The sequence below is a fragment of the Dreissena polymorpha genome, chromosome 9, assembly GCF_020536995.1.
Source record: "Dreissena polymorpha isolate Duluth1 chromosome 9, UMN_Dpol_1.0, whole genome shotgun sequence".
Classification (NCBI taxonomy): Eukaryota; Metazoa; Mollusca; class Bivalvia; order Myida; family Dreissenidae; genus Dreissena; species Dreissena polymorpha.
The window spans coordinates 88,998,392-89,020,292 of record NC_068363.1 but is presented as its reverse complement, the minus strand read 5'-3'; the positions used below and the strand labels follow the sequence as shown (position 1 = coordinate 89,020,292).

The window sequence follows — 21,901 nt, the reverse complement described above, 5'->3', positions numbered from 1 at the left end:
ATGTGACGTCATCAAATGGGTCGAAGTAGTCCGACTAGTTTGGTAATACGGAATTGGAAACAGCGAGTAGCGTAATACGTTTTCTTTTACATCAACGATTGATACAACCTGTATTTTGTTAAAAGCATTAAACAGGTATATAATAAATAAGTTTATTGTCATTAATAGAAAGAGTTATTTGATCAAACATAGCAATCAATCGATAACTTGTTGAGTGGCTTCTTAGAAATCCTTATTGTTTGCCATACAATTTATTGTTCTTAATTAAACTGTTTACACGTGTTTAACATACTACTCGCTGAACAATTCTTTTTATACAGCGCCGAAAGGCTTAGAAACTAGAAATATATAAAATGGCAAGCGACATTCCATCCGTACGTGTGTCCGGCACACTCTTCTTTTCGCAACTTCGTTATTTTACGTGCGATTTTCAAAAAAAACTGTAACAGAGTTATCATCTCCAATTGCTACAACAAATATTGCGATGGTGTTATGGAGTCGCGATTGTGATTATTCTTTAGGATTAATTAACCTTTGTTTAAAATTACAAATTAATAAAAGCTTCTGTGCGAAACTCCTACAACTTTCGCGCGATTTGCGTCAAACGTTTACAGAATAATTATCTGCCACAATTCATGTTATACGTTTATCTATTGTTTATTTTCAGGACCAATTGATTTTATTTAAATTTACATAATAAAGATTATGTGCGCTCCCACATAACGCGTGCGCTTTTGGTCCAGATAATATTAATCTGCAAATGCTAAAGGTTTAACGATTACTTTTTTTAAAGTCATTGAGTTATTGTCCTTTAAAACATACATATGAAAGCTTCTGCGCGAAACTTATGCAATCGCGCATTCTTACAGTATTCTTTGAAAGTAAGAAAAACAATGCACCCGTGACGGGGTATACATTGTCTGTGTCATTTTAATATTCAGTTATGTCATAATCGTGACCGATTTTAATTCTATAATTTAATAGAAACCTTACCAAACATTGAATAACTGCATAATTCGAACTATAATATCAAAATATTTACATGGCACGTACGTTCCATTTAACAATTTATATTTGCTTTAGAATGATATAATTATAGGCTATACACTTACTTTATTATAACAGTTATGAGTTAATTATCCAGTATCAAATTGTTTGAGATCATTATCATGAATCAAATACTGATATGAAGGTAACTTGTGTATTTTATAATTCATATTTTAATGCATATTTTGTGTTCAATAGCACTATTTTCACAGCAGCAGTGGTGCTTTAAAGAGGCGTTTCGACACATCCATAATACTTATCATTAATACTAATACTACTACTAATAATATTATTATTATTGTCAAATCCATCATTATATTATTGCTAGTAAAAATATATTTCGTGGAAAGAGGATTGTCATGCAACGTTTAAATACTAGTACGGATAAATCCGTCTTAAGATTCCTTTAAAGAACATAATCTCTGTAACTAAAACAATATTTATTTCCAAAATGTTTGAAGCTATACGATTCGTTACTTGTTGTACATAACATAACAAAAATAACAACTTGTTTAATTGAATAATATATGGATACGTTCTTATTCGGTATAAAAAATAATATGTATTTAAATAAATTAATAAATAATGTATTTTGTGTTTGAGATATATTCTTTGAAATAAAACAAAGATCACGCAATTTAAGGTCAATGATCAAATAGTAGTTAGTCAATTACCTTGAACAATTTCGTGCAGAGAGTATAGAATAAGACATAACACCACATCCCGATATACAACACATACGCATAACCAAAATGTACATTATAACAACAACATTTAAAAGAGCAACATGAAACATCAATTACATAATAAAATCTACAACTACTGCTACACAAGCAGCAACAACAACAACTTCTACAACAAAAATAACATACTACTACTACTACTACTACTACTACTACTACTTCTACTTCTACTACTACTACTACTACTACTACTACTACTACTTTTACTACTACTACTTATACTACGTCTACTTCTATGTCTACTATTACAATTTCTTCTACTGCTACTACTACTACTACTACTATTACTACTACTACTACTACTACTACTACTACAACAACCACCACCACCACCACCACCACCACCACCACTAACACCACCACCACCACAACCACAACTACTACTACAACAATAACAAATACAACAACAACAACAACAACAACAACTACTACTACTACTACTACTACTACTTCTACTACTACTACTACTACTACAACAACAACAACTGTTTATACTACGTCTACTTATATGTCTATTATTACAATTTCTACTACTTTTACAAGAGCAAAATCGTGGGTTATTTATATCGGCGCAGTGCTGCTATTGTGCGATGCATACACCACCTTGTTCTTCCTCTGGTTGATCGTCTGGCGAAAGCTGTAGTCTTAATAGAATACATTTCATTATTCAAGCATTACTAAAAGCCAGTAAGTTCATCTTAAGTTCGGATGACATAGTTTCATGAATACCGTAAAAACAACAAAATTTCATACTTGCCAGGCTGCTTAAACTGCGATATTGTAATTGATAATTATATGTTATTATATGCGAAGTAGATGGCAAATAAAGTTTACAACGAACAATATGGATACACCTTTTTTGAAATCGAGTGCAAACGTCCAGCATATTTTCCAACTGAAAGTATCTAAAGAAACTTTCTTAATTTTTGCACACAAAGAACAATCGGATTTTTTTTAACATATGGTGTTTAATAGTCAGACCATCACCAACCAAACAGATCTTTAAATCGCTTGAAAACAGTCCTTTTGTTTTGAATTTTCTTTCCGATCATCCCAAGGTTTTTTGCTTCCCTGTGAAAGTGTTCAACTTCATTTGTGACCATAGCCCTTTTTCGGAACCGATGAAGCGTCTGAACCCTCTCATACCAACCTTTCTTTTTAGTCATCTTTTCATTCTCGATCATCAAGTCAATGTGTTCTACCAGTGAAAGGGGATTCGGACGCAGAGCTATTGCCGCTAGTCTGGTATTACAGTCTCGGACAACAATCATCATATCTTCGATAGTGTCTACCATTTCATTGAGTTCTTCGCCCATTTGATCTAAAACTTGTTCCTGTGATAGTATTTTACCAGATGCCTCTTCGTATTTGTTTTTCATTTCACTATATGTTTTAGTTTCCTCAACAAGGTTATATGTAAATATGTACGGTGTATTTGCATGTTGCTGCCAAAAACATCTGTCAGGACATATAGTGCAATATCCATCATTCATTGCACAACAGTTGATTTTCTCATCATCATTTGCATACGCGCAATTGTCATGGCATGTAAAATGGCAATTTATGCAGTTTGTTACATGTATCCCCCTTGGAAGGTCTCTTTTTTCCTGATGTGTTGTTTGAACAACATACGTAAAATCATTATTGTCGGCGATAATGGACTTGTTGTCTTCAAATAATTTCATTTCAGTTTTTAATTCATTTATTTTGTTGAGACCAATATCTAGTTTTGGTTGGAGGTTTTGGATTGTTGCTTCTAAGCGACTTCGTTCATACAGAACATCGCTCGTTAATTGCAAGCTTTTTGTTGCTAAGGTATCGAGATGCTTAAATAAGTTTCTGAAACTCACGAGCCCCATTTCCCAAAACATTGGTGACAAACAGCTTTGAGACAGACCCGCATTTTTTTGCAAAAAGGCCAGAATTATTAAACGTAAAACGTTCTCCAAATGGCAATCCCGACTCATCCAAAGCTGCGAAAACTGGTGGATCCATACCGTCCGCAAATGTTATCAGAGAGCATATATTGTCTTCTATATCTTTTCCGAACAACGACATGATAGACTGAAAAATATAGCTCTGAATTGGCGTAAGACGTGCATCAGGTGCCTTAATTAGGAAGCAAACTGCGTCAATATATAACACACCCTTTGGAGGCTTTTCTGAAAACAACTCTCGAATCTGTTCCACGATTTCCTGATCTCGTTCAAGTCCTCTTGTATCACCAAAGCCTGGTGTGTCGATCATGTTGATTGTATACGGAAGTCTGCTTCCCGCTTGAGGGTGAATAGTGTAGCAGGTAATCCACTCTGTTTGGGACACGGCCTTAAATGGAAATGTAAAAGAAAATATATATCTGATTTCGCGTTTGGTCAATATTATATAAAAGCTGTAAAATAAATAATATATTTTATTATGCATCTTCCTATTGTTTATGATACATAATGTACCAGTTCTTTACACTATCTAACGTTATTATTTTTTGCATCAACAGTTTCGATGAAGAAAATCCAATCTATTGTAATCACTTTTATTTCTTGGCATCTAGTATGTATGTTACGCTTTTTAGATAAATGTATGTATACGTCAGCTAAAACATGAACACACTTTGGGTTTAAATTTGTTCAGTATTTCGGTAATCCATTTTGACTAGGCTTGAAACCCTGTTAATTGAATGTTTAGAACCTGCCTTAGTTTCCATGGTATGTAAGTTTAAAAAAATGAAAATTCTTTCAATAAGAAAATTGTTGTGAAGTTTTGCCTCCCCTTTTCAACTTCGTCTTTAGGTCAAAATGTTATAATTGTTCACCTGATTTCTTATCTTTTGTTTTTCTTCTTCCTCAAGATTTACGATTTTAAACCTAAACGGATCGCTCCATGCAACTCCAAGTATGTAGTTGGCCATTCCATCAACTAGGGTACTCTTGCCTGTCCCTGTCTCTCCAATCATAAGCAAGGTCTTTTCTTTCCAATGAGTGTCTGCTGGCGACCCAATTAAGACACAAACTATAAGAGATGAGAACATATTTGCTGAGTTTCTGACGGTGACCTTTCAAAAGAAACAACACACAAGACGTGTGCACACACAAGTTTAGGAACTCTTATTTACATTAAAAATACGTTTATATAATAATACATGAACGTTGAACTTGTAAAAACATGTGATGTTCTAGGAATCCAAATTGCACTATTTAATTATAAAGTTATTTTCCATGTTTTGCAATTACATTTGAAATCATATAAGTTTCATTTTATGTATGCTTCTTTGTCAAATTTGATATATTTTATCGTTTCAATATAAAGCAAATTGTTTTTGCCTTGCTTTCAGTCTGTCTGTTCTCCACGGGAGCATACACTAGTTAAGCAATGAATGTGACATGGATATGCCGTAAACAATCAGTTCAAGGGAAAAAAAGGATAAATCGAGTACATAAGTAAGACATTTTAAATAACACACTTTATTACAGATATACAAACTTATATTTGTAAAAATTGATTAATTTCTGGCGTTTATGTATAAAATCGGACAATTTCCATAACACCAGCTTTCCTGTTTTTAATTTATATATATATATATATATATATATATACATATATAATACAAGCAATGTTTGTTATATATACGACAAAGGAAGACATTTTACGAAATTAACATATAGTCTCAGGGTGTATATTGCTATGCGTCATACCAGCATTTATGCGATATTTAATCAAAACGTAGCCATACCCACTTCAAATTTCCTTGTCTTAGCCCTACTATTTCTTGCCTCTTTAACTTCACACATTGGCAAGGCATACCGAACCGGTGACGTGGTTTCTTCATCAAGACGGACGGAGAAACCAATCAGACAAAAGGCTGTGGAAATGTGCGTTTTGACAACCACACTATCCTCACTATACGGACTTTCACCGTCGCACTGAATGGCCCGTACCCGAAATATAAAACTCTGTTTCTGATTTTATATTCGTAAGAATCTGCGTTGATTCAGCAAATTCTCCAGTAAAAGTTTTCCACTTTGACCCTGGAATTAATTCTTTATATTCTATTTGAAAATAATCCCCGTCCGCGTGAAGGGCAGGTTTTGTCCATGAAAGCGTCAATGAATCAGATGTAATATTAAAAGCTTCTGGTCGACCCGGTTGTTTCTGCAAGAAAATATAAAAAAGCTTATGAAAGAGAAAAAGGGTTGCGAAGAACGCATACACTAGCACTGCTACTGAATTATCTAATATTAACTCTAATATTTACTCTTGCTATGGTTTATTTGTTTTAGTGGTGTATTTGTACGAAAATCATAAAAAAGAGACCTTACACGTTTCCAATTGTAGCGATTGCAACAATGCAATAATTTATTGATAAATCCATAATGAAGTTTGAAACGTACATTTTTCTAAAGGTAAAGACTGTTTGCTTATAATAAGGAGTACTTTTGTAACATAAATGAGCTTATATATACAGCATTATAAAACGTGTCGTATATTAATAGTAAAGTTTTACTTATACCATACAATGTAGAACAGTTTTTTAGTGAGACTTTCAGTCGACGATAAGCTTCAAAAGCTTGAATAATAAATTAATTTACCATACTCTTATTGGAACACATGTTCACTGAATGACCAGAATGTGTATAGATGGCCCCTAATTTAAAGATGACAAGTGGCAATACCGTTTTTTCACCTTATTAACCCAGCACGTGAGTAGTTATTCTAACTGTTTTAAGAAAAAAAACACAATATGGAACGATTACAATAAGGAACACACCAACTTCACTGTGTCTGTAGATACAACATTCTTTTTAGATACTTCCCAATTGTTTTGGTCGCCGCAATATACATGTGACCTGCAAAAAGATCAAAATATAGTTATATCATTGAGCAATCGAATGAATATATCTCTGTCTTTGTTTTTATTAATACATGTAGTTTTATATAATTTTGTTTTTAAATAAATTAAACTAAACAGTGCTTTACTGTCAAGCTTAAATTCAAACAAGAAGAGTTGCATCAATACTTAACATGATGACAGGGGCGATAAAAAGCATCAACGTATTTTGACATACCGTTCGATTGTTTTCACAGTTGATGTTAGTTTGTGTGAGCGGGTCGCTTTTTGAGCCTTATGCTGGTTGGAACATGCATCACAGAGAAACGTTTCACACTGCATACATTGGACACTTGCTTCATTACCAACGTTCTGCAAATGGCAGAGACCACAGGTCGGGATATCTACATTCTCAACCTGTTTGTATGCAGGATGTTCGGAAATATCCAGAAGATCGTGTAATTTCGTAATAGGTAATGACCTGTGTATTGTTGAGCAGATTTCGCATAACATCTCGTTTTCACAACTCGGACAAAACGTAGAAGCCGGGGCAGTTTTGCCTTGAATTTCACAGGGTTCACAACTATGAGCTCTTTTGGATTTACCCAAATTGCCTACATTTAGTATCTCGGCGCCTATAGAAGCATTTTGTAAGGAACGTTTTTCAACTGCAGTCTCATTCGAGCAAATATCGTTACTGATTGCACCGAGTTCAGTGGATGTTTCATCATCTGACAAATCTAAGAATCCTGGCCTATTTACAGATACATCTTCATTACCAGAAGTACCAACCCCGTCTGTTGTATCTCCCGATGCTGATTCAAAGGATCCATCAGAATCCGAATTATCATGGTCTTGTAATGCTGAGTTTGCTATTTCGGTCATATTTTCCATACTGAACTAGGAGGCTTATACCTTTAATAAAAAAATTGCACTTATTTCAAAACATGAAACATTAGAACTGAAAAATTAAATGGAAAATGCATTCTCTGCTTGCATGTCCTATATTTCATCAGAAAACATCGTCAAATAAATGAGTGAGATACAGTTCTGTACTGCTAAAACCACCAACATCATCAGCTAAGAACCGCCTATCAACAAGTGTTTCGGCCCTTTAATCACAGGACACTCTCCAGGCGGCGGGCCCGCAGTGTTGATCAGACACTACGTGTTGGTGGTAGGCTTCCAGCTCCTCTCCTCTCTCTTCAACCACAACCAACTGGACGCCCTTTCTGCTGCTAGGCTCAGTTTGCCCACTGCTCTCTTCCTGTCTGCTCCTTTGATGCCCAAGACACTGAACATTCTCCACAGCGACTGTGCTGGGAATCCTCTAGTGCCGATTTCAACAGGGTAGAGCCACACTCGCCATCCTTTCTCTCTGCACTGTTCTTGCAGGTATGTATACTTGGCCTTTTTCCGTTCGAAGGCCTCTTCACAACGAGATTCCCAAGGGACTGTCAGTTCAACCATGATCAGACACTTATCTTTAGTGGACCACAACACAATGTCAGGCCTTAATGTTGTCTGGATAATGTTCGGGAACACTAGCTTTTGCTTCAAGTCAACAGACATTTCCCACTGATCAGATTCATCTAATACAGAACTGGTAGGCTGCAGTTTTTTTTAGGAGCCTTTTGTCCTTCCTTCACGAACTGAATCATTTGGGGTTTCTGTCTGGGCCTCTTCTTGGTCCTCTCGCGCTCCAACTTGTCAGCGAGTTCCTGAAGAACACTGTCGTGTCTCCACCTATAGCGTCCTTGGGTGAGGGCTGTGGTACACGATGACAGAATATGTTCCATGGTTCCTGTCTTGTCACACAATTGGCACTTGGGGTGGTCCTGTAGACCCCATCTGTGCAGGTTTGAGGGTGACGGTAGCAGGTCATAGACTGATCTGAGCAGGAACGCTATCCTCAGTGGTTCGTAGCTCCAAATATCAGCCCAGGTCAGTTTTCTTTCTGTCGTTGTCCACTTCGTCCACGCACCTTGGGCACCCATAGCCACAGCTTTCGCTCTTCTATCTTCTTCTTCTGCTGCTCTGACTTCATCTTGCACCATTCTCCTCCTTTCCATGTTTCCAGCACAGCTCCATAATGTTATCTTGGAGCTGCCTAGCCCCTGTCTGCCTACAGCTGTGATGCCGACAATGTCTTTTTGCTGGAGTCTTTTCTCGGCCTGTTCGACTGCTTGGCTTGCTGACCACTTTCTCCCTGTCCTAGTCTCAATCCCAGCATTTAGGATTGAACTGTCCTGCGATTGCTTGAGCGTCACTACCAGTCGTGTCTTTGCCACTTTGAACTCCTCCACTAGTGATGATAGCGGGAGTTGTAGCTGGTTCGATCGCCCATACAATCCGATGCTGGTAAAGCTTGGTGGTATTCCCAGCCATCGGCGCAAGTGTCTGCTGATCTTTCTCTCCAAGCATTCGACAGAGGATGTAGGTATTTCATATAGCATAAGGGGCCACATCAGTCTGGGGAGAAGTGCATTCTGGAAGAGCCATGCCTTGAACTTTCCTGGTAAAGCGGATTTGTCGATTTGTTTCAGCCCTTCCTGGAGCTGTGATCTGATGCGCTCTACGTTTGCTTTGTCAATAAGGCTCGAATCAAACCACTTGCCCAGGCATTTTATGGGACTGTCCATAATTGATGGTATGTCTTCCCCTTGGACTTGTAAGGTGAACCGTTTTGTGACTGATCCGCGCTTGATTACCAGACTTCTGGACTTCTTGGGTTTGAAATTCATTCTAGCCCAGGTGGCTGCCTCCTCCAATACTTTCAGTACCCATCTTGCTTGTATGTGTGTCTGTGTTGTCACTGTCAGATCGTCCATGAAGCCTCTGTTTGTTGGCAGGTGTAACCCTGTAGATGTCTTAGGCCCGCGGGTTTCTTTGTTTGCAGGGTTGATTATGAGGTTCATGCCCATCACAAACAGGACAACTGAGATGGTACACCCGGTCACTATTCCCTTCTCCAGTCTCTGCCAAGCTGTCATCTTCTCGCCAACCATGAAGCGCAGTTTCATTCCACTGAAGTACGCATTGATCATCCCTTGGATGTGTTCAGGGATATGGTAGTACTGGAGGGCTGATTCGATGAGCTTATGTGGAATAGATCCGTAGGCGTTTGCAAGGTCTAGCCATACTACAGTCAGGTCTGATTTGTTCACCTTTGCTTCTCTAATGAGCTGGCTGTTTGCACTGGTATGCACCACACACCCTGAGAAGCCTGGCACTCCACCCTTCTGAACTGTCGTATCAATGTACCCATTTGTGGTCAGGTAGGTTGTCAGTCTTCTGGCTAAGATGGCGAAGAATATCTTGCCTTCCACGTTTAGCAAAGATATTGTTCTGAACTGGCTGATGTGTTTGGAGTTCTTTTCCTTTGGAGTAAATATACCTTCGGCATGTAGCCACTCATCAGGTATTATCCCCTTCCTCCAGATCACCTTAAGTAAGTTCCATAGTCTACGCAGCAGGAGAGGGCACATCTTGTTGACCTTGTATGGTATCTTGTTTGGTCCTGGGGCTGATCCCATTCTCGCTTTCCTCACAACTTCTTTCACCTCTAAGAGCGAGGGCTCTTTACTTTCCAGTGGGGATGTTGGGGGTGCCACAGGTTCTAGTCTTGGGCAATCCCCGAGTGGTATTAACCTGTCTGGATCTGAGTGAACCTGTCTGAGGTGTTCCTCGATGTCTGCCATGCTGGTTTCTAATTGGCCTGACCTTTCTTTGTCCAGAAGTTGTTTGGAAAATTTGTATGGGTTGGATACAAACTCCGCTCTCTTTTGTGCCCTTCTTCTTCTCGCCGTTCTCGCATTCTCAGCCTTCCTTAAAGTCTGTAGCTCTCTCCTGAGAATGTCTCGTAGCTCCTGGAGGCCCAATCTCTCTTCTTGACTTGCCTTCTTGTATGCCTTGTTGAGGCTCTTCAGCTCTCCTCTAATCTGTTTCATGCGACTCTGTCTCCTGTTGGGTGTCTGCTGGGGCTTTGGTCGACGTGTTTTCTTGGTGCCAAATCGCTCCTTAGCCACCGTGTAGACTAGAGTTGTCATGCACTTTAACTTCCTATCTACTGGTCCTTGCATGGTGGATGTCAGTATGGCATCTAGCTCCTTGTCTAAGTCGTTCCAGGCTCTTTTGTCTGTGGTCTTCGGCCAGTCAATTGGTTGTCGTTGTTCCACTGGGGCCTGATTGGCTTTGGGCTGCGGCAGGTCGTGTATTTGCTCAGTTAGTTCTTCTTCTATTAGTAATTCCAGAAGCGGGTCCTCTTCATCCTTCATCTCGCCAGCTAGTGTTGAAGTAGCACTCCTTGTCTGGGCAGTGAGCTGTTCAGCAGCGGAGAGGTCCCCAGTACTATGGGTTGTGACCTGACTAGGATCCTCCTGCGTCTCACCAGGGATCAAACCTGCGCGCTGTTGCTGTTCAGTTCTCCGACCACACACAGTTCTGGCTTGGTGGATTCGTAGGCCTCTGAGGTTTTTGCAGACCTTTCCACACCTGCATCTAACAACTGTCGGTGTTCCAGTCAATGTCGTTTGGACTAGCTGTGTCGTTACCGTGAAATCCGTCCTATTGAGTCTTTCTTCCACCCTCCCTCTCGGAAGACTCTGAGGGTATTCTTCAATGTTCGAGTCTGTAGCTGTTGTATGTGGGTTGTCCTCTCTCGAAGACTGCACTCAGGGGTGCTAGCCCATTGTGCCCCGGTCCAGGCTGTTCCTGGGGGTCACCTGTCTCTCCAAGTGTCACCAAACTATTCTTGGTTGTCATCTGGTCTTTCCCAAATGTCACCGGTCAATCCGGTCAAATCAACCGTTAAGCTAAATATTGGTTCGAATATTTCAATGCATACATTTAGCATTAAAAAATATGAGTACCAAAATACCTATGTCGCTCACCTTGTCCAACACGAACTAAACTGTTATTAGCAGTTTGTTCATGTTCTGTGAACAATTATAAACTAGGCCGCAATATCATACGATCAAATATTCTAAGTACGTTTGATAATGATTGGGAAAACATAAACTTAGAGTTCTCTCATGGTTTCCCTTAAGATGAAGAACTTGTTTTGAAGAAGAACTTTTATTTCAACAAATAAATAAACATATATACACAATTGAAATAGACCGTTATGGTCCTTGTTCAACACATATCACATATCATGATGTAATATTCATATCAGTGTATTTATCAGTATCATCTTATCAATATGCACAACTGTTTAATCGTACATTTGTTTTCAATCATTTGCAATGATTAGTAATACTCTTTGCTGTAAATTTGTTTTGCGTTGGTAGATATTATTTAGAATACAAATTGCGAGTCATTTACATATGAATTATAATCTTCTTCTTTTATCATAGAATGATAAAAGTACAAAAAATCTTAGGAGATAGGTGATTGAAACTTGAATAAACTATCTCAACAATGACCCAGTTATAATCGAAATATGGCGATTATTTGAAAAACGAGTGCAGAAAGGAAAGCTAACTCTTCCAATCATTCTCATAAGAAACGAAAGAGTTGTCTCTCTTTTTAAATGATACGTTCGGAATACCCAAAACAGCTAGAATTAGTCGATATGGTTTAAGATTCGAGTATCAAAATAAAATATCGAAATCTTTATCAACAATTGTATCATTTTGTTGCAATATACTTTACTGAAATAATTGAACTAACTTTATCACTGCATCCAATAATGGATCTATCTTTTACATGTCTATGATCCTACCACACTAATATTATACAATATGTATTCATCACAATGTGTTTAAAACGATTCTTTTTTTTTATAAATAACTATGTACATAATTTAAAATTTATCTGTAGTAATATGACACGGAAAAATTTTGCTTTATGGTGTCGGATAATTATTTATGCATTTATTTGCAATGCAGAGACTCCAGTAACACCGATTGTAATTTTGATATACGGACAAGTGAATCAGGAAACTGATGGTGAAATATAGTTTGTACTATACAATAAACGATATAAATGCATTGTATAATGTGCTTTTCTCAATTCGAAGGCTATGCTTACATATACAGCTAGGTTTCGTAATATATCACAGTTATCATTTGTTATCAGCTAGACAGTTTTAAACATATTTGGTCTATGATGGTATACTGCTTAATATATTTTCATCGTACGCTGTCATTTAGCTTACACTAAAAAGAAAATGAAATTCGTCCTCTAATTTATTACATTTGTTACATAGTATTTGTTCCCTTGGCGTTCTATTCCATCTACTTGTTTCAATATTTAATCTATGTGATGACATTCATAACTTTGTAAGAGCATTTCTATATCATTTTACATTTACATGTTTAAGATATGGTTGGAATTCGAAATTACAGAAAGTGTTATAGAATATCGCTCTAGATGAATTTTCCAATCTACTATGCCAGTCCTGTAAAAATATGTCCTTAACACGTTGTTTAAATACACTAATAACCTAGCTATTATTTCTATTACTCTGTTGCAGCCATACATGATAGAAACCTAATCTACACAACGTATCTTTAACAAGTGAGGCCAAGTTTTGCTTACGTTGGTTATACTCAATATCATTTAACATAGTATTGTAAATACATGACACATATTTTCTATCACTACAGCCAGTGATCTTCAACCAATATTTAACAATACAAACAGGCCTCTGGGAATGTAAATCCATTCGGCCAAGATCACCATAAATAAAATCGTTTTAAGTGTTACATTTTACACCTAATACAGACTTGCAAAACTTTGTACGCACTATTTCAATCGGAATTGCTCGAGCAAACCCCCAAACCTCAGCACTATAAAACAGTATTGGTTCAACTATCTTTCAAAGAGATCTAACATATGTTCAACAGTAATATTGACGTAACTATACAAATATTTCCCGAGTTCAAATATCGCTTTAAGAGCCTGACCGGACAATGTCTCATGTGATTCCGTGAATGAACCTCCTGATGTAAATATTATACCGAGATAAGAATACTTATTCACAATTTCTATGTGGTTTCCATCATAATAAACGTTTAGATTATTTGGAAGACTACCACCTTTTCTAAATATAAGTACTTTAGTTTTATCTCTAGCAACAGTTAATTTCCATCTGTTACAATATGTCGATAAAATATCTAGATTTTTTTGCAGTTCTTCTGCTGAATTTGCGAAAATCGCAATCTCATCTGCATACATTAACAGAAAAACCATAAGAGTATCAATATCAATACCTTTAGCACCTTTTAAGACAAATTCATCTCCTAGGTCATTTAAATACATATCAAAGATAAAAGGACTTAGATACTCGCCTTGACGTACTCCTAAAAAGCTTTTAAGCATCTCTCCAATTTCACAATGTAGTTTAACACATGAGCGTACATGCTTATACATAGATATGATAACATTAAAAAGCTTACCTCTAATACCCAGTTTGCATAATTGTACCAAAAATTTGGTCTCAACATATTTTCGAACGCTTTAGAAAAATCAACAAAAACACAAAATAACTGTTTGTTTTGATTAATTATATGGGTAATTAAACCATGTTATACAAAGATATTGTCCCTAGTTCCCATATGAGCCCTAAAACCCGCTTGCGCTTCTACGTGTATATAGTTTTAAGATGTATAATGGAAACCTCTCCGCTTTTTCAACTGATCGAACAAATTTTTGACCGCGGCCGAGATGTGATTAGAAAAAAACAGAGCATTTTTTATGATATGGGGCAATACAAAGAGCCTTCTCGAGTATTCACAAAGTTGTTATGTAGCCAATTTAGGAAAACGATTCATGTTTTTAAACGTATGGGGATCATTTTCGAACCGATATATAATTACAACAAACGTTATTAGCAAGTTATTTTGCCTGGGTTAGCTGATTAACCAGTACTAAAGACACAAACTTATAAAAGCAATCTCATGACCAACTCTAATACAAGATATGAGGCCGGGCCGGGGATCGGACCTGTGATTTGTTGTCCAGTGCTCCAGAAACTGAGCTTTGTCGGCCCAACAGCAGGTTTCATAAACATCGATGAAAACAAAAAAAGACGTCTAGAATGTGTCAGTATATTTAACCGAAGTATACATATTTTAAGTAATCTGTCAACATATGACACCAAAGTAGTATTATATGATTTTATTTTGCCAATATATGACACGGAGTTTTCAATATATGGAAACAAATTTACCATGCATACCACCATTCTTTAAATAGATTTAGGTCAGATAAGATAATTTACATTTAAACTAATGTCCCTGTCATAATATCACAATACATGTTCTGAAAACATGTCATGAAGATTTGACAAAAATGTGACTTGTACAGTGTTTACAAATTTCACTATTGCCATATAAGAAAAAAGCTCCGCTCCGCTCCCCCTGGAATGCACGTTTTTCAACGGATTAGAACATGTTAAACTCGACTGATATATCACTTGAACACAATTTCCTAGCACGTTTCGTGAAGATTGGGCAGAAAATACTACGTCTAGAGTGTATTCAAAGTTTACATTTATCCTTATAAGGAAACTGCGGAAGCTCTGTCGGCCATTTGTTTTCAAAGGCCACAAGTAGCTGTTTCTTATGAAGGCGGATATATCATTAATACGAATATTCTTCAGGGTCATTGGACAAAACATAGACTTGAAGGGTGTTAACATGTTTTTTATATAGCCAAATAAGAAAACATTCCCTACACCATGGCGGATTTTTTTAATGTACCAGAACCATTTTAAAGTCGAACAAGATATTATAAGATATGATGTTTTGAGCAAGTGTCATGCAGATTGGACGCACATGTCGATTGTTAGGTTTCACTATTGTCATATGATATGAGGTAAACTGCCCCACTCACAGTGCTTTGTTTTTTATAGGACGGACGCATTTTTGAACTCGACTAAAATATATATTAAACACATGCTATGAGCAAGTTTGATGAGAATAAGGTAAAAGGGATGTTCATCACCTTTTTTATGTAGCATAGTGCTATGGTTTCAGACTCCATATGACCCAGTTTTGAATTTGAGTGAGATATCATTGGATAAGTGTTCTGAAAAAAGTTTTTTTGAGATCTGACAATACAAACAATACAATAAGCTAACCCTTGGCAATAACTGTGGCCTCTCGAGTTTTTACAGAGTAACTGTTGACACACAACGCATGACGAATGACGGACAAAACATAATCTCAAAAGCTAACTATAAGCTTGTTGTGATAAGGTGATCTCAACAAGAACACAATACATTTCGTCATCAACGGTGTTCTCTAGTCAGGGGAACCTGTTCTGATTGAATACAGGCATAAGTGAAGTGAAACTTCACTTACGCTATCGGGGAAGATATCTAATTTTGGCACAAGGCACATTATTAATGGTAAAAGATCAGATTGCCAAACTGTAATACACAGCACAAACACACCCAAAACATTGTCGTGAAGATCACGAGTTTGTTTTTGTTCGGTTATCGTCTATTTTGTAAGACTTCTCCGTTGTTATTGTTTTATAATCTTGCCGGAGTTTAGGCTCTGTTTTCGGAGTATATTTGTTAAATTACCGGAGTTTTTCCCGCTTAGAATGATATTCGTGTAATTTGCATGCTTTTCTTGAGTTTTCGATGTATAAATACGAGGATATATGTTGTTCAAGTTTAGGTAGGATTTTATAGTTTTTTGGAATTGTAAGAATTTATATTTATGTATTTAGGCAATATAACATCACCAAATTAAATGGAAATAATTACTATTTGTGTGTTAATAAAATGAAATTAGAATGTGTTTTGTTTCTCTTGGGATTTAAAATTAAAATATTCGATGTGGCAATAAGGTAAATAATTCAGTCTAATTAAACGGTTGCGTCTATCCAAATGATCAGTTTGCCACAACCAGTACAACACACATAACATAACAAACAACTTGAACTACTAAATAAAACTGCGCTAATAGCATTTTAACGATAAGTGCCAGCCTCTTAATTTCGGTTTAGTCATATAAATACGTGTTATGCTTTTTTACATTTTATAAAAATCGCTTTGCGACAAATATTAATTGGAACATAAGCTGCTAATACCATTAATGAGGTTTTTCTTCGTGAATACTTTTAGCGTATGTGCACGTAAATGTACAAAACACATGCAAAATATACTTACGTTTTGCATAGAAACCAAACAAAACCGTCTCCTTTATAACAATTCAAAATAAGTTTTAACACATTCAACCAGTTGTGACCACTTACAGCACGAATTGTCGTCTCAATAGCAGTCGTTAAAACCCGATATGCTTGCATGTATGGGAAATTAATGTATGGTGATGCATTTGGGTATTCTTTTATCCATTTCTAATAAAGCGTTCAACATGAGTAGCTGAATACTATTGGGTATTTTTTAAATGTTTGCGACGATATTGAACATTGAATACTTTCAATGAGAACATCAATCACTAATAAATTATATGTTGACTTTTTCAAAAGATAGACATATTTATGTCTCAAACATAACTCAAACACGATTACATGATTATGGTAAGTGTTAAAAGGTTTGTTATAGTTAGTTTATTATTTCTCCATCACTGATTCAAATGTACAACATTATTTACCAGTTGATACTTTTATAAGACATTGCATGGGATTTTGCTGCACACGAACAAAACTTTGTAATTAAGCCTTTCACAACCATTATTGCGGCTTCATTCAGAAATTGCTTGGTTATGATCTGAATATTTAACTACATGATCAAATGTATCTAAAGATATTTTTATATAAACGAGATGCAGTTTATACTATTTTGTTTTGTTTTGTCTGTGGTTTTTTTTTGTGTTGTCAATTGTTTTAATGCGCTAAGAAGTGATTTGCTCTGTGCCAAGTTTGACGCTTCGCGCTCCAAAGCACCGTTTTTTTCCTCAATTATTTGCATCGATCGTTTCAAGGTGGTGACCTCACTTTTTAAATTGTATTTGTTTGTTTTGTGTGTTTCGTGTCCAGTACACTTAAATTTTATCACACTATTTGGCTTCATGTCTTGCCATAATTAAAGGTCTATAATAAGTTTTCTTTCTTGCTGATGCAGCTACAGTTTCACTTCATTTATATTAGCATATTACCAGACATAACGTCAGCCTTGTCTCTCCGCATTCAACATCCATTTACTTATAAATTATGACGACGTTTAAGTAGAAGAGCACTACTTATTTAATGCTTAACAATGTGAACTTGTAATTGATGTTTAGGCATATATATTGTCGGATATTTACACGTTATTGCATTAAAGGTATGCAGTAGATTTGTGTGCGTTTTTTGAAAACGCATAGTTTACTTTTTGAAAACTAACTCAGCTTTTCAGAAATCGGTCTATTTTAAAAGGCGAACACGACTATACTGCATGTGACCGGAATGAAAATCATTACTTTACTTCCAAAACATGTACCGCTATCGCCGGTATTTCTTGACATTCTACGCTGCACAATAAAATAGTGCATAACAAAATTTGAACAGAAGAATTTCCACAGTTTAAATCAAATACCGTACATAGCATTTGCAGATGTAGCGAACAGCGTATTTTGTACAAGATCATAACATTGTATATAATAGTGTATTTCAAATGTTATGCAGTGTAAAAGTATTTTTATAAATAAGATAACATCATATCTACCCTTTATTTATCGTAATGCGCTCGATATATATGATTCCATAAAATCAAAATATGTTGTGTGTTTGTTGTTAAGAAAACTTATATTAAGGACCCATTCGCACAGCTTTAAGACAACTGTATTTAATTGCATACATGCTTTTTCATTGGAGCAATGATATCCTCCTCTTCCTCCTCATCATCATCCTCCTCCTCTTCCTCCTCATCATAATCATCACCATCATCATCATCATCATCATCATCATCATCATCATCATCATCATCATCATCATCATCATCTTCTTCTTCTTCTTCTTCCTCCTCCTCCTCCTCCTCCTCATCATCATCATCAACACAACCACCACCACAACCGCTTTCAGTTCATAGCACTAGGCCTCTTTTTGACCGATTTAATACACGTGAATACATTAAACTCTGATTCAAAGCCTATTTATTAAATCTAGAGAGACCAAGTATTCCAAAAGAAAGTATGAAAACAAACATCTTAATCACGAACGTAATGATAATATTGAACGAAAACATTTGATCAATATTTCAACAAAGTTAATCAAACCATACAAACTGTAGGAACTGCGTGCTAACATAATTTCATTAGGTTATTACAGATAAATTCGACGATAACACAACAGACACATATTCACCTGATTACGAGAATTTAAATTCAAACTAACTTCAAAATTATCAAGCAATCAGTCGATAACAATATTGTCGAACTTAATTAGGCATTATCTATTTGTTGGCAGGTTGGCTCATTCATTTATGGGCTAATATAACCATATCATCAATCACTGGCAATAATTTGGTAGCCATTAACATTGATAAGACTATGATTTTAAGTTAAAAGGTGGCTTCCAACCATTTCTAAATATAATTTGGTTTAATAATTGAGCTCAGGTTCTATTCATGTCATCAACCTCCATGCAATGTTATTTCGAAGATTGTTAAATGCAAGTATATTCATAATGTTTTACAATACGCAAATAATGTTCAGTTCAGCTTTTGTAATATATAACACCTCTATCATTTAAGAACAGATATCATGTATCGACAATTTTCTATAAACATTAGGAACGTTCATACTTTTAAATCGATCAAGGCTTACACCCAGTGTGATCAGAATGTGAAGTTAAGTCTGAATTTGTTCAATGATATACTAGTTCACTGTGATTCCTTCAATTAACTTTTTAAAAATAATTCTTAAAACTGTGAAGAATTTACATGTTTTTAATGCGTTGTTAGGTTAAAAAGGACTTGCAGTGTTAACAAATATGTGCTCAATATATCAATCCGTAAGCGTAACTTAAAATAAAAACTGAGAGATGATGTGGCCATGCATTCTTTCATTAAAATTAGAGATTACACAACAGACGAGCTTAAAACTTGAAACTACTCAATCTTCACGAATAATTACTTTGATTACATCTTCAAAGTGTACATGTGATACATACACTTGAAGAAGTCGATAAGATGTCAATAGAGAAACTTCAATAGGCATTATCAGTTAGAAAATTTTGAGAAATATTAAAACCGGTATTCCAAAAATGAACACATTCTGATCACAGCCAACTGTCAGACTCTATTCAAACATTGACAACACTTGCAAGATAGACATGGTGGCATAAACTCAATGTTTTTTTTTAAATATGATAAACCGTCATGGGCATTATTCGTCGATATTATATTATTGATCTTTATAATTACTGTTGGTAACATACCATTTTGTGATGTCACTGTCATCAGTTTGTTGCTGCTTATTGCCTGCACTTGTCTCTTCAACAGTAGACGTTTCACTACTACTTGATGTTGGCTGTCCATCCGTGTGTCTTTTCCCTTCAAACTTGTCACGAAACCTTTGAAATATGTTTTTTTTTTGTATTTACGCCTGTTCCCAGTCACTCCAAGATTTATTGCTTCCTTGAAAAAACTTTCAGCATCATTCACGACCCGTGCTCGCTTACGGAACCGGTACAGCGTCTGAACCCTCTCATACCAGCCATCTTTCTTCTCCATCGTTTCACTTTCAATCATAAAATCAATGTGTTGAGTCATGGACAACGGATTTGGACACAAGGCAATTTTCCCTAGTCGGATATTGCAATCGCGGACAACAAGCATCATCGTTTGAATCATATCGTCGATTTCGTCAAGCTCCTCTCTCATTTTGTCCAACACTTGTTCCTAGGTTAGAAGCTTTCCCGAAACCTCTTCATATTACTTTTTCATTTCTGCGTATGTTTTCGTTTCATCAACATAGATGTAATCAAAAATGTACGGCGTGTTTGCATGTTGATTCCAGATACACCTTTCCGGACAAATTCTGCAAAATCCATCAGTCATTGCCCAACACCCCATTTTTTCAGCGTCGTTCGCAATATTGCAGTTTTCATGACAAGTGAAATTGCAATATGTGCAATTTTTAACATGTAACCCACTTGGTAGATCGATTTTTATGTGTTTAGTTGTCGAAACAACATACGTAAAGTCTTTATTATCGGTGATAATAGACTTGTTTTCTTGAAATATGTTTATCTCCGATTTTAATTCGCTGATTTTATTAAGTCCAACGTCAAGCATTGGCTGTAGGTTTCTTATTGTTGCTTCCAAGCGGCTTTGCTCATATAAAACATAACTGGTCAGTTGCAGGCTCTTTGTCTCCAGTGAATCCAAATGATTGAAGAAGTTTCTGAAACTTACAAGACCCATATCCCAAAACAAAGGTGATAAACAGCTCTGAGAAAGATCCGTGTTTCTTGCAAAAAGACCCGAATTGTTGAACGTGAAACGCTCACCAAACGGCAATCCTGACTCTTTAATTGCTGCAAAAACAGGGGGTTCCATACCGTCGGCAAATGTTATAAGTGAGCATATGTTGTCCTCTATGTCCATTCCAAATAGGGACATGATTGATTGGAAGATGTAACTTTGAACTGGCGTTAATCGTGCATCCGGCGCTTTAATTAGAAAGCAAACTGCGTCAATAGATAACACGCCCCTTGGGGGTTTCGCTGAAAACAATTATCGGATTTGTTCAACGATTTCCTGACATATAGAATAACATAACATATTGAATACGCAGCATCATAATGTTTGTTTAACCGACTATATTATTTTAAAATATATTATGATAGTAAGGTGTCATTTCTTAAATGAAATAAACATAATCACACACCATACATGTGTATGTATACATTTAATCATCGAAAATACATAAACATCTTACCTAAAACAAACTTTCGTGTTTTAGCCTTTACATTTCGCGCATCTGTGATTTCGCGCAATGGTAAAGCGTACCGAAAGGGAGGGGTAACTTCATCATCACTACGCACAGATACCTAACACAATCTGAAGGCAGCCGAATTTGGGGTATTAACTACTGCACTCTACTCACTGTATGGTCCTTCTCCGTTGCTGTAAACAGCTCGAACCCGAAATATGTACTCTGTGTTACACTTGATAATTGTCAGAACCTGGGTACATTCTGTGAACTCGCCGGAAAATATCTTCCAATTTGATTCCGACTCTTTGTATCCGATCTGAAAATAATACCCCTCCTCAAGTTGCGTTGGCTTTGTCCATGCAAGCGTGAGAGTGTCTGGTGTAACGGAATGTGCTGTTGGTCGACAAGGAGTTTTCTGGAACACAATACAGTCGGTTAGAATTGCCTAA

At 36.4% G+C, this 21,901-nt stretch overlaps 3 protein-coding genes across 3 annotated transcripts; all 3 read right to left on the bottom strand.

Annotated features, from left to right (window-relative positions):
• Positions 1–1,472: 1,472 nt before the first annotated feature.
• Positions 1,473–16,848, bottom strand: LOC127845836 (uncharacterized). The gene is made up of 3 exons (XM_052377001.1): positions 16,742–16,848; positions 4,600–4,796; positions 1,473–4,115 (listed from the first exon to the last, which is right to left on the bottom strand). Exon 3 carries the CDS (start codon positions 3,755–3,757, stop codon positions 2,774–2,776), a length of 984 nt encoding a protein of 327 aa, XP_052232961.1. The 5' UTR covers positions 3,758–4,115; positions 4,600–4,796; positions 16,742–16,848; the 3' UTR covers positions 1,473–2,773.
• Positions 5,462–7,756, bottom strand: LOC127845837 (uncharacterized). Its single transcript, XM_052377002.1, has 3 exons — positions 6,851–7,756; positions 6,553–6,631; positions 5,462–5,936 (listed from the first exon to the last, which is right to left on the bottom strand). Exons 1-3 carry the CDS (start codon positions 7,504–7,506, stop codon positions 5,697–5,699), a joined length of 975 nt encoding a protein of 324 aa, XP_052232962.1. The 5' UTR covers positions 7,507–7,756; the 3' UTR covers positions 5,462–5,696.
• Positions 7,857–20,245, bottom strand: LOC127846247 (uncharacterized). Its single transcript, XM_052377417.1, has 3 exons — positions 20,116–20,245; positions 8,217–11,248; positions 7,857–8,066 (listed from the first exon to the last, which is right to left on the bottom strand). The coding sequence occupies exons 1-3, from the start codon at positions 20,243–20,245 to the stop codon at positions 7,857–7,859; spliced, it is 3,372 nt and encodes a 1,123-aa protein (XP_052233377.1).
• Between the last annotated feature and the right edge of the window lie 1,656 nt (positions 20,246–21,901).

Coding starts and splice junctions, on each gene's coding strand:
- LOC127845837 (XM_052377002.1), bottom strand. CDS start 7,506: ATGGAAAATATGACCGAAATAGCAAACTCAGCATTACAAGACCATGAT. Junction 6,632..6,850: donor ACTGTGAAAACAATCGAACG/GTATGTCAAAAT, acceptor ATCTTTTTGCAG/GTCACATGTATATTGCGGCG. Junction 5,937..6,552: donor CTACAGACACAGTGAAGTTG/GTGTGTTCCTTA, acceptor ATTTTCTTGCAG/AAACAACCGGGTCGACCAGA.
- LOC127846247 (XM_052377417.1), bottom strand. CDS start 20,245: ATGGAGAAGAAAGATGGCTGGTATGAGAGGGTTCAGACGCTGTACCGG. Junction 11,249..20,115: donor TGGAGTGACTGGGAACAGGC/GTAAATACAAAA, acceptor CACATACAACAG/CTACAGACTCGAACATTGAA. Junction 8,067..8,216: donor AAAAAAACTGCAGCCTACCA/GTTCTGTATTAG, acceptor TTGAACTGACAG/TCCCTTGGGAATCTCGTTGT.
- LOC127845836 (XM_052377001.1), bottom strand. CDS start 3,757: ATGAGTCGGGATTGCCATTTGGAGAACGTTTTACGTTTAATAATTCTG.